The sequence below is a fragment of the Lactuca serriola genome, chromosome 8 (genome assembly GCF_051521515.1).
Source record: "Lactuca serriola cultivar US96UC23 chromosome 8, Lser_US96UC23_V15, whole genome shotgun sequence".
In the NCBI taxonomy this organism is placed as follows: domain Eukaryota; kingdom Viridiplantae; phylum Streptophyta; class Magnoliopsida; order Asterales; family Asteraceae; genus Lactuca; species Lactuca serriola.
The window spans coordinates 177,405,721-177,418,608 of NC_136415.1; the positions used below are offsets into that span (position 1 = coordinate 177,405,721).

Consider the following 12,888-nt stretch of genomic DNA (forward strand, 5'->3'; position numbering starts at 1 on the left):
AATAACCATTCTCTAGCTTTATCATCCAAGGTGAAATGGAAGGCGGTTAGCTTGAAATCATCCAATGCCACATGTTTGGCAACATGCTAACACATATCATATGAAAGGACTTCAAATGCTTTTGAGGATCTTCTCCATCCAAACATTGGAACTTGGTGAGTTGATGTATGGAACTTGACTTCAATTCAATCCCTTGGCGGTTTGTGGCCAGATTAACAATACCAAGGGGTGTGTGTGTAACATTTGTCTCCATCATTTGTCTAAGTGTGAACTCTTGAGGGGAATTGGGTGGATTGGGGTTATTGGGATATGGTTGCATGTAATTGGGGGGTTGTTGGTAAGGTGGGTATGGGTATTGTTGGTGATTGTACATTTGTGGTGAATAAGGTTGGTAGTTAGGATATTGGTTGTAGGGGAGTTGTTGTTGTGGGTACATTGGGTGTTGGTACATTGGAGGGTGTGGGTAATTAGGTTGATTTGGTTGATGTGTTTGTTGTTGTTGAACTTGAAAAACATTGTTTTGAGGTTGGTTGTTTTGATGGACGTTTTGGTTTTGTGGTTGTTGTTGTTGATAATTGAGTTGATTTGGTTGATGAGGGGGTTGATTCCAAGGTGACATATCTATGAGAGGTTCTTGGTGTTGTTGTTGTCTTGGTTGTTGGGGTGGGGTATTGGCATCTTGATTTTTTTGGATTGTGAGGTGGAGTGTGATTCATAGCTGTGTAGTTTTCAAATGGAATGTCTTCAAAGGAATGACCAACAATTGGAGAACTCGGTTAGGTGTTGGTATCATTTGAAGTATGAACTTGATCTTCTATGTTGATTAGTGGAGAAGAGGAAGAATCTTGAACGAGTTGTTGTTGCTTTGCATGTTTGGCTAACTTTTTCAACCTTTTTGCTTCTTTTTCAATCTCCGGATTATAGAGTACGTAGTTCACCGGTTCTTGTAGACTTAGGCATAAACAATCAAAATAAAAATAACCAATTTCTCCGGCGCCAAAACTTGGTCATTTAAACAAACATACATGGGCCTACAAACATTTGGGCTATTAACTGGGTCATTTAACCCAAAATGGTTGGGCTGACCCAAGTCAACTCAAGCTAAGTTCTTGGGCTCACCACTTAGATTGATGTTGGGTTGTTTTTCCGATGTGTGATTTTTCTATGAGCTTAGATATGTTATGAGGGGGTGCAGGATGGTATTGTTTGGGTAGGGATGAGCATATGGACCGGGAAACCGGCCGGAACCGGTACCGGAACCGGAACCTGATAGAACCGGTCGGGCCGGGACCAGAACGTTATTTCCGATCTGGTTCGGTCCTTTTGCTCATTCCTATGTTTGCGTGTTATTATTGACTATATGTAAAGTGTATTTGGTTGTGGTTTTGCCATTCTCTACTTCAGGTTGATAATCATGGATTGGGAATTTATTTTCTTTGTATTTTTGTTGGTCCCAAGTACATGCTGGCATTGGGCGAGAAATAGGTTACGGTCAAACTGATACATGATATGGAATTCTCATTATAGTCTATTACTAGATGAAATCAAAAATTAAAATTTTGTTTTATATATATTTTTTAATTTTTAAATTTTAAGACCTATTTATATTAAATTATACACGACCTCTAAACTCTTAACTAAGAATTAATGTTCAAATATTAAGGTAAACCTTCATCTTTTTTCGTTTTTATTTTAAATATTCATATCACATGTTATCTTATCTAAATATAGTATATGTTCTTTTAACTTATATGCAGTATTAAATATGTCCACTACTTAATTCGGTATAAACAATTGTATCTTGATATAAAGTATTTGACATTAATTATCCATACACCATCATATGTTCATAAACAAAAAAAATAATAACCCATGTTCTATTGACCATTTTAAAAAGAACCCCACGTAATAAATATATGTAGGTGTGGATAGTGGATACCATTTACCAAACAAGAGAAGAGGTTAGACTTTGTCAAAACAGTGCCGTGTTGAGAGGCTTCCTGACAAACTTCCTAACCCCAGAAAAGTAATCCGTCAACAGGAACACATCTTTATAAGAAGCCTTTCACTCATATAATCTATCAAGAACTATTTGTCTGTGTGTATCGATGATGGCTCAACCAAGCTATGCACCTTTGTCCTCTCCTGTCTCTGTGATAGGGTCTCAGTTCATGTCACCATATCAACTTGATATTATAGTTGATAGAAATCCAAAAGGAAACGTTGAGATTACGATTACTGATATGAGCAATAAAATCATGCTTAAAGTGAAACGATGTGATACATCCTTTCATTATCAACGAGTGCTACTCGATGTTGATGACAAACCCATCGTTACAATGCGTAAGAAGGTGACTTTAAGTTTAATTTTAATACTTCTTTTTTGTTCTTTGGGTTGTTTTGAAAACTTGATGCTAAATTTAACATTGAAATGGATTAATCTATCTTCCAGATCATGAGTGAACACGATAGATGGAATGTATTCAGGGGTGACAGTAAAAGCAAATCGGACATGGTATTTACCACAAAAACACCTCACGTGTTCCAATCTAAGACCAATGTACATGTGTTCCTGGCAAACAAAACCGGTAGTAAAGATGTTTGTGATTTCAAGATAACAGGAAGCTGGTCGAAGAAAAACTGCACTATTTATATGGGAGAAACTTCAACAACAATAGCCCAAGTAATTTCCTTTCATTTTAGTCTTTTAGTTTGCTTTCTAGTAGATATATATCCCTGTTTTCAGTTACGTGATACATATAACTGATACAAGATTTGATAAGTTCGTGAAAGTATGGTTCAAGCTCAAACTAATTAATTGACTTATTCTTGTAGGTGAATAAAATGCAATCATCTGAGAATATAAAACTCGTTAAGGACAAATTCATGGTGACAATTTATCCCAATGTTGATTACGCCTTTGTGGTTACACTTACAGGGATTGTTGAGGCTATGAAAAGCTCTAACACAAAAGGTACTGAAGTTGCTGCTGGATCAGCGGTGGGTGCAGTTCTTGGTGCATTTTTTTCCTAGTCATACTAGTTGCATTCTATATGACAAATTCCCATTTTGTTAGTTGTAATTTGTGGAGAAAAATAATGTGTGGTTAGGATAGTTTTGACAGTTTGTATATGTGTGTAGAAGTAGTTATACAACAACCCAAAAATATCAATGATTGCAGTATAAATATGTGGAGTATCATCAAGAATGGTTTTCTCAAACCCACAAACCGAAAGAAAGTCAAAAACAGTTTGTTTCATTTATGATCATGCCAATGAGAAGGTGATTTTTGAGAGAATTTGACATTGTAAGATTTATATGGAAGTATTTCCGATGATAAATCTATGCTTATCGTGGTCGGAGCAAGTGGAGGAGCCAATGTTGAAGGAGTGGGGTGTTTGGACCCACTTAATTTTGGGTCCCACCATATATATATATATATATATATATATATATATATATATATATATATATATATATATATATATATATATATATATATATATATATATATATATATATATATATATATATGGTCCACTTTGACTTTAGTTGGCACCCATCCAAAGTACATCCGATTTCCTTTTTTGGAAATGTACACCCAATTCCTAAACATGCAATTTGTTTGCTTCACTTCTTTTATTTTATCTTCTTTTTTCTTTTCAACCTAGCCACAGCCGCACCATGGCATCAAATCACCATTCCATAAAAAAAAATAACTTCGTGGAGATCATAGACTATCATCGCCTAAACTGATGCCGACCGTGACGACCTGAGTGTGCCTTCGACCTCCGCTTCCCCTGTTCTCTCGATCTACCTCCGTAAATCTTTATCTGTAAATATGTAATATATTTGATTTTATTAGGGGTTGGTTTATAAGTTTCTTTCGTTTGGTTTGTGGACTCGATGAAAATTAGTTATTCTCTTGGTTGTATTGTTAATTTTTGGTTTTTTATGGGTATATTTGAACACCGTTATGTAATTATAGCTTTGTTGATTGTAATGGGTTAGTGGTCCATACAAATATTGAAGTTGTTTTCTTATTGTTAGTTAAAGTACTTGAATAATAGATTTGGATTATTTGAACTTCATATGTTCACTCTTAAATACAATAGATTGTTAATTATTGAGTTTTATTGTAATAATGAATAATAACACTTTCTATTCACAGATAAATGGAAAGATATTTAAAAAGACGGATATCAATTGATTGTGTATCTTCATCCAGGACGGCCTCTAATGAAATTCTCCAACCTAGCTTTATTCCATCGGTGCCGGTTGAAATTGATTTGAGTGAAACTCCATGGGATCCATCTGATAGAAATTTTTTTCAGATTATCACCCTAATCAAAGAGACAAAATAAGGCGAAAATATTTGATTAGAGGACCTTATCAACCGCGTGATCATACATTTCCAACAAAAGAGATACGAGGTAGGACACGACGTTTCAATATCCGGCTTGGTTTGATCATCGTCAATACAGTAAATGGTTGGAGTATAGTATAGTAACAAAACAAATGAAGCCTTTTGTTTGTGTTGTTACTTATTTAAAGATGCATGAAATAAAAGGGGCAGCGATGATGCTTCTGTAACAGAAGGTTTTAGTTGTTGGAATAAACCGGAAAGACTTAAGACTCATAAAGACAATTTTACTAGTTCCCATTCCATAACACTTAAAAAAGATGAAAAACCATGGGTTTGATGCACTTATATTGAATATCACATATTTTTGTGAGAATAATGGCATTAAAATGTTGAATATGGAAGAAGTTTATGTCAACCCAAGAGCTCGAAGACAATATACCAATATTTCCAATCATCGTTATTACGAGGTTTTTTGTTTTAATATGGTTTTGGATATGCAAATTCAAGTGTTCGGTGATCGCTTTAATGAAGTAAGTTCCGAACTGCTTATTTGTATGACAAGTTCGAATCCACATGTCTCATTTTGTGACTTTGACCCATCAAAGTTACGGAAGTTAATCGATTTCTATCCATATGATTTTAACTATAAATATAGGTTAGATATTCTACAAGAACTTTCGGTTTACCCCAATCATATGCAACAAGATGAAAGATTTACAACTTTGAAGAACATATCTGACCTTGCTAAAGTGATGGTAGAAACCAAAATGCATCGGTTCTTTCCTTTGATTAATCGGTCAGGGGCGGCTCAACCAGTTTGGGGGCTCTAAACGAACCAAAATTTTGAGGTCATTTGATTTTTATTATACTTAATGTTATAAACTCTACTCTTTTCTTTGGCTTGGAACCGACAATAATAAACCCTCCTCTTTTTTCCGGATGCTTGAAGGAATACTTGATGTGGAAGAACCCCCTGCCCATGCCTTTTCTCTATTACATCTCAATAATATATATTCTCTGCTATGTCTACCTGTAACTTATTCTACTGTATCTTTTGTTTCTCTTGGTTAGTTTTAGGTTTTGCATTGTCTTCCTAGTAAACTTATAATTCGTACCTAAACAAATAAACATTATAAAATAATGTTGGGTCTATCTACTTTAATTGTCATGTACATCTAGAGAAACTAACTTGTTTCTCTTTTAAGTTGTACTATATGTATAAAAATATTGATTCTTCTTCTTCTTACTTAATTCCATTTTCATCGTTTAGGATTTTTAATTATGTATTTTTAATTATGATTTGTACATGTTGATGATTTTGTTTTTGACAAATTTGTTAGTGAATATGCAATCAGCTCTGCTAATGGTTTTGTTTTCTAGAACTATTATATATAAAAAAAGGAGTCTTATACGGATTGATTGCTTTTATGAAGCCATATACATGTATTCAGATAAACAAGTCCGATTATTAAATATCTAAAAAGTTTAGAGTTAAAACAACATAAAATAATTTAATTGGTTATTATCCAAAATCACTTGATGTATAATGGAAAACTCAAAATTAGAAGACAATGAAAAACTCAACTAGAAAAGTGGAAAAACATACCATTTTAGTTGAAGATAAATGTCGTTTCAGATTTCAGTTTTCAAGAATCAGGATTGGATGAGAATTGCAGAAACCGAGAAGGAAGAAGAACAACACGTAGCATTGTTTTGTCGAAATTGAATCGCCGCTCACTTGTGGTTGTTGATTTATTGATTGTGGTGTGCGTAAGAATTGTTTGTGTACTACAATTACCTTTAGAATTAGGGGTCCTTTATAATCGGGGCCCTAAGCCCTTTCTTAGTTTTGAACAATGTAAAGCCTGTTATCAGTTAGTAAAGTTGTCGTTGGTCTTGCCGATTGCAACCGCAACGGTAGAGAGATGTTTTTTCGCGATGAAGCTTGTAATGTCGGATTTGCGGGATCGAATTTCGGATGATTTTCTAAATGATTGTGTAATTTGCGCGATTGAAAGAGAAGAAGTTTCAAAGATTACAAATGAAAATGTTATCAAACGTTTCTTAGCTATGTGCCCTCGTAGATTTCAACTTTAAAATGGCATTTAGTTGAAGGTTTTAATGTTATTTTACTTTGGTTTTATTATTATTATTATTATTATTATTATTATTATTATTAATTTACACCGGTCAACGGTCATTTATGCACCCACTCGACTTCCGGGCTGGATCCACCACTGGTCGGAACACCGGCGGATTCAATATAGAACCCAACCCGGGATGCCCCTCAAAAAAATTTGGGTTATCCTAAAAAAAAATTATGCTGCGGTGATATCCCTAAAAATAATTTGGGCTACTTTAAAAAAAATTATTTCTAAATTATAAATGCAAATCCATACTAGTCCAGTAAGTTGTCCAAACTTCTTAAGTACAATTGGCCAAGTGTTTAACACAAAATTAGTTTAATGAAACAATAATTGTGAAAAATAGGAAATCTTCAACTCAGCAAACAAACCCACGTTCTCCCGACTCCCCTGCACAAAATTATTAATGACGATGTTAGACTTTGTCAAAACAGTGCCGTGTTGAGACTTGATACGTTTTCTGACAAACTTCCTACATATATAACTCCAGAAAGGTAATCCGCCAACAGGAACACATCTTCTTTATAAGAAACCTTACATTCGTACTCTTAATCAAGAACGATCTACCTGTATGTATCGATGATGGCTCAACCGAGCTATGCACCTTTATCCTCTCCAATCTCTGTGATAGGGTCTCAGTTTATGGTACCATATCAATTTGATATTATAGTTGATAGAAATTCAAAAGGAAACCTTGTGATTACTGATACGAACGATAAAATCTTGCTCAAAGTGAAACCATGTGATGCATCTTATCAACGGATGCTACTCGATGTTGATGAAAAACCCATCGTTATGATGCGTAAGAAGGTGACTTTAAGTTCAGTTTTAATACTTCTTTTTTGTTCTTAGGGTTGTTTTTGAAATTCGGAAGCTAAGTTTAACATTGAAATGGACTAATTTATCTTCCAGATCATGAGTGAACACGATAGATGGAATGTATTCAGGGGTGATAGTAAAAGCAAATCGGACATGGTATTTACCACAAAAACACCTCACGTGATCCAATCTAAGACCAATGTTCATGTGTTCTTGGCAAACAAAACCAGTAGTAAAGATGTTTGTGATTTCAAGATAAAAGGAAGCTGGTCGAAGAGAAACTGCACTATTTCTATGGGAGATACTTCAACAACTATAGCCCAAGTAATTTATATACATATTAGTTCGTTTTCTATATTTTCTAGTGGATATCCCTATTTTCAGTTATGTGATATAACAAGATTTGGTAATTTCATTAAGGTAAAGCTCAAGCTAAAGCTAATTAACTGACTTATTCTTGTAGATGAATAAAATGCAATCATCTGAGAATATAAAGTTGGTTAAGAGCAAATTCATGGTGACAATTTATCCCAATGTTGATTACGCCTTTGTGGTTACACTTATAGCTATTGTTGAGGCTATGAAAAGCTCTAACACAAAAGGTGAAGTTGCTGCGGAAGCTACTGGATCAGGGGTGGCTGAAGTACTTCTCGGTGCAATTTTTTCGTAGTCATATTTGTTGCATTCTCTATGCCTAAATCCCCCTGAATTGTTTCACGGAATGATATCATTTACCATGGCTATGGATATTGTATGATTAGAAATTAAAACAGACACCGATCAGGCCCAATCCAATAGGGTGCGCAAGTTGGGCAACGACCCCGAGCCTCACTATGGTTCGGGGCCCAAAATTAATTCTATTTCATTTTGTATATATAAGTTTTGTTAACAAATTTATCAGTATGATACAATTTTTTAGGTCGTTGCATATGTTATTGATACTGCATGATCGAATATCCTATATGTAATTTTTATGCATTTGCCTTATTTTATTGAGGGCCCATTTTCTTCTGTTAATTTTTTTTATTTAATTATACGTTTGAATTATATGTCCTAACTTTAGTGAAATGGAATCCAAATTACAAAACCGGTCCTTATATTCTTTTTCATTATACGTAAATGATCTAAATTATAGAAATATTCTCGACTCTTTTTGATTTTTGACAAAATATCCAAACACATATTTCATTTAAAACATTAGTGTTTTAATGACAGATTGTCATGCATAATTTTCAAGTTTATATATATATATATATATATATATATATATATATATATATATATATATATATATATACACACACACACACACACCAGATTTTTTTATTTTGCACCGTCTTTTAGTGTATAATAACTATTATTTATAAGTTTGCTTAACGAAAATGATAATTTTATGACTTTAATTTTCGTAAATTGCAAGGTCTACTCGACGAGTTGGATGCCCTAACTCGTCGAGTAGAAGCGGATTGGGCCATGTGTTTAAGTGACCTACTCGTCGAGTCCAAGATAGCACTCGACGAGTAGGAGCTGGAGGATGAAACCCTAATTTTCGGGGTTTTGCACCCTATTTAAAGGATCATAAGCCTTTTTTATTCCCCTTACAGCCTCTTGAAAGTCCAACAAACCCTAATACAAGTGTGTGCTTCATTCTTGTGTGTTTCAACCTTGGAAAGTGGATATTGGGAGAAGAGCTTGGAGAGCAAGTGGCTAGAAGCAAAGAACATGTGAGGAACTGAAATCTACCTCAGTTAGCATCTTTTGGAAGTTATCAAGTCGTTACGTTGACCACATTTCCTTCTATATCTCTTTTAGTTAAATATTAGGGCTTTTCTAGCATATTATGAAGCTATTGTTGGGTATGAGGTAAGATCTGAAGTTGTAACTTCAGATCTGAACTCTCTTTGGTCTCTATGTCCATAAAGCTTTCAGCTTTAGCATGTATGAACCTCTCCTTGAGTGTAAAACTCCATTACAAACTTGGTTTTGACATTATAAGACTTTAGAGCCTTGCATGCACGTAAAGTTTGCAACTTTACCTGATAAACATGCCTTGGGAAGCTGGATCTTCAATATGGAACCTTAAAATGGCTTAAAAAGCATTTGAATGGGTAACAGACTGAAGGGACTCGGCAAGTTGCATGGTCAACTCAGTGAGTCCGATGTAGATTGTCGTGCAAGGACTTCTGAATGGACTTGGCGAGTCACTGGGGTGACTCGGCGAGTCAACTTGGGTTTTCCTGACATTTGGACGCGCTTGGACTCGACGAGTTGCAGGGAAACTTGACGAGTCAGTGGGGGGTTTTCATGACTACTCGGGTTCTGGAAGGACTCGGCGAGTCTGTGACTGCACTCAACGAGTCGGGTCAACATGGATTGTTGACCTTGATCGTTGACTTTGAGTTTGACCAAGGGTTGACTATTTGACTTCTGGAACATTTTGGGAGGTTGGAAATTTATACTTATGGTTCTATGGTGAATATAAGTGGTGGAGTTTGTGGCAGTGATCCAAGAGTTTAAGCTTATCTTTCAAGTCGACAGTTGCGAGGTGAGTTATCCTCACTATACTCAAGGGTCTAAGACACCAAGCCCGATCCTTTTTGGATTGTTATCCTGATATGTTATATGTTGTTATGATCTATTAGATCAGTATCATGGTAGATAGGATGATATATGCTGTTATAATCTGTTAGATAGATATCCTAGTAGATAGGATGATATATGTTGTTATGATCGGTTAGATCAGTATCCTGGTAGGTAGGATGTTGTATGTTGCTATGATATGTTAGATCAGTATCTTGGTAGATAGGATGTTTTTATGTTGTTATGATATGTTAGATCGGTTTGTCTGTCTATAGATTGATATGTAATTATCTGTTATATGAGCACATGATTTATTGGTAGTTGAGGGTATTCCATCCCGAGGATGATATGACCCTTGTATGTTGTCTTTTTATACTATTATATGATTATCTGATATAGGTGCATATGTTTGATTGATTATGTTTTCATTCCAACCTAATGGTTGAGGGCCTGGGGTATTCCAACCCGATGGTTGATTGGACCTATAGTATGTTGGCATTCCAACCCGATGGTTGAGGGCCTGGGGTATTCCATCCCAATGGATGATTAGACCCATAGTGTATGTTATATATGTATTGTGTGTGGGCATTCCAACCCGATGGTTGTGGGCCGAGATTATTCCATCCCGAGGATGATTAGACTCGTAGTATGTTGGCATTCCAACCCGATGGTTGAGGACCTAGGGTATTCCATCTCGATGGATAATTGGACCCATAGTATGTTGTTTGTCATTATATGTGTATTGTTATGTGTATGAGTATTTTGGGGGTAACTCACTAAGCTTTCGCGCTTACAATTTCATTTTATTGTTTTAGGTTTAACAGATGGGTGCGGGAAGACGAAGGCATGACCGTACACTTCCTCGATTGATGAGTATGATTTCTGGGAACTCTGATGTTTAAACTATTTTGAAAACAAATTGTAATGACTAAATGGTTTTAAATGATTTAGAAAGTTTTAAATTGGCTCGAATTTTATGGATGTTACATGAAACCTATAAGGATACCATTGAATTGGTCCCTTCTTGTTTGTTCTCATTATACTAGGGTTTAATCTTCGTGACACCCAAGTGACATCATATGTCTAAGTGAAAGGAAACTTTCCAACATGGTGGGGGATTGTTGGAAATTATGAAGGTATAATAACAAGTTGGCTATTTTTCCTTTTTCGCACATTGATGGGGAAAGAAACCTTGTGTAGGTTTATAAGTATTGTCCATTGATAGGTCTTCAAAGGCTTTAGTGGATCAAAGGAATGGGCCAAGCTGCCTAGCCTAGCACTAGCCGACACTACGAGTGCGCGAAATGGCGCACTTGGCACTTCGCATAAAGCATCGGTCGCTGACGAGATTTTATTTTTGGCGAAGTTCAGGTTAAGTTAGTTTGACCAATCTTCTTAAACGGTTGACTTCGTGGATATGGCAATATAATATTCTAGAAGGCTTATAAAACGGCTAGCTTTGAGAGTAAGTCATCGCCCTAGAGTTTCTAGGGGGCGGCCCATAATGGGCCCCTTTATTGCCTTCTAGGGTTTCGATAGCTATAAATACAAACCTTTGGGAGCCATATTTGATACACGATCTTCAAAGCTCTCTCTGTGTGTGTGTGTGTGTGTGCGTGTGATTTCTTCCGCTTTCTAACCAATATTAGCGAAGTAAAAACTTTTAAAGATACGATTCCGATCCATATAGTTATTCTACGATCAAGATCAGTCGTCGACATGTTCATTTTACATTATTGTTTCGTCTTTACTTTCGTCCAACAACAGGACAACCTGCTTCCACTTCTTTCTTACAATTAGATCTGATTGTGAATGAACAATTTGATTTTTGGAAAAAACTTGGTAATTAGATTAATAATAGTTGGATCTGTTTTTCCGCAATTAATCATCAATAATATTCGTCGATTTCCTTGTATGTCTATTGATTTGTTTTACAACAGTATTTTGGGGCATTAGGTGTATGCTAATTGATTAAGTACTTTAGTCTTTATATGAGGGACATACAAGTTTTATTTTTTTGTATTTTTTTTGGTGCCAATTACCTGTTCGCATTAGTGTTTTATAGTATTGTTCAAAAAAAAAAAAGATGAAGTGTCTAATATTTCAATGTGTAAAAATAAATGGTGTGTGGCTTGTAATAGGAATGGGGATGAAGAGGTTATGGTTAAACTGATAAATGATATAGAATTGTCATTGTTGTATAGTGTATACTAGATGAAATGAAAATTTTGAATTTTGTTTTATAGATTTTGTGACAACCCGAAATTTCCATTTTGTACAACAGTTCCATTCAATAGAAGTCAAAACAATTTCTGGAAACTTTCAAGCTTTTTGGAATAAGTTTGAGTATTTTAGGATTAAACAACTTAGGAGATATCGGGAGAGAGGATGCCCTAGGGTTTATTGTGCAACAATAAAGTCCCGACACATCAAAAGTTTAGAATTTACGACCTAAACAAGGAGTTTACGGTCGTAAACCCTATAGGGAAGTGGTATAAAAGTGACACTTAGTTATTTTATCACTTTTCCAACTTTCAAGATCCAAATCTCAAACTCTCTCAAGTATCATCCAAGTTTTCTTCAAGATCTTCAACCTAGTAAGTGTTTCTAGCCCTTTCAAGTTAGTATATTACCTAATCTAGTGTTTTAACACACATCCATCCGTGAAAATGTTCCAAAAGTTTAATTCTTCAAGTTTCACCAAGAACACACACTAGTGTTCTTGGACATTTGGCTCATTTCAAGCTTCTATATTGTAACTACTTCTATCCTAGAGTATCATAGAGCTTATTATACTTCCATACATCAAGAAAACATAAAGAAACCCCAAGATCAAAGGTGTTTACGGTTCAAGGTGTTTACGGTCCAAGAACTCCTTGAACCGTAAACCCTAATTTAGGGGCCAAAGTGACCCTAGTCCCTGCACAAGCTTTGGAAACTAGTCTAGACTCATTCCATTATATGTTTAGGACTTGAAAA

The 12,888-nt window shown here is 35.3% G+C and overlaps 2 protein-coding genes across 2 annotated transcripts; both read left to right on the forward strand.

The window, feature by feature from the left end:
* Window positions 1-1,966: 1,966 nt before the first annotated feature.
* Window positions 1,967-3,298, forward strand: LOC145068460 (protein LURP-one-related 10-like). The gene is made up of 3 exons (XM_079015428.1): window positions 1,967-2,351; window positions 2,453-2,683; window positions 2,836-3,298. The coding sequence occupies exons 1-3, from the start codon at window positions 2,109-2,111 to the stop codon at window positions 3,031-3,033; spliced, it is 672 nt and encodes a 223-aa protein (XP_078871554.1). The 5' UTR covers window positions 1,967-2,108; the 3' UTR covers window positions 3,034-3,298.
* A 3,702-nt stretch (window positions 3,299-7,000) lies between these two features.
* LOC145068461 (protein LURP-one-related 10-like) lies at window positions 7,001-8,316 on the forward strand. The gene is made up of 3 exons (XM_079015429.1): window positions 7,001-7,320; window positions 7,423-7,653; window positions 7,793-8,316. The coding sequence occupies exons 1-3, from the start codon at window positions 7,090-7,092 to the stop codon at window positions 7,997-7,999; spliced, it is 669 nt and encodes a 222-aa protein (XP_078871555.1). The 5' UTR covers window positions 7,001-7,089; the 3' UTR covers window positions 8,000-8,316.
* The last annotated feature ends 4,572 nt before the right edge of the window (window positions 8,317-12,888 follow it).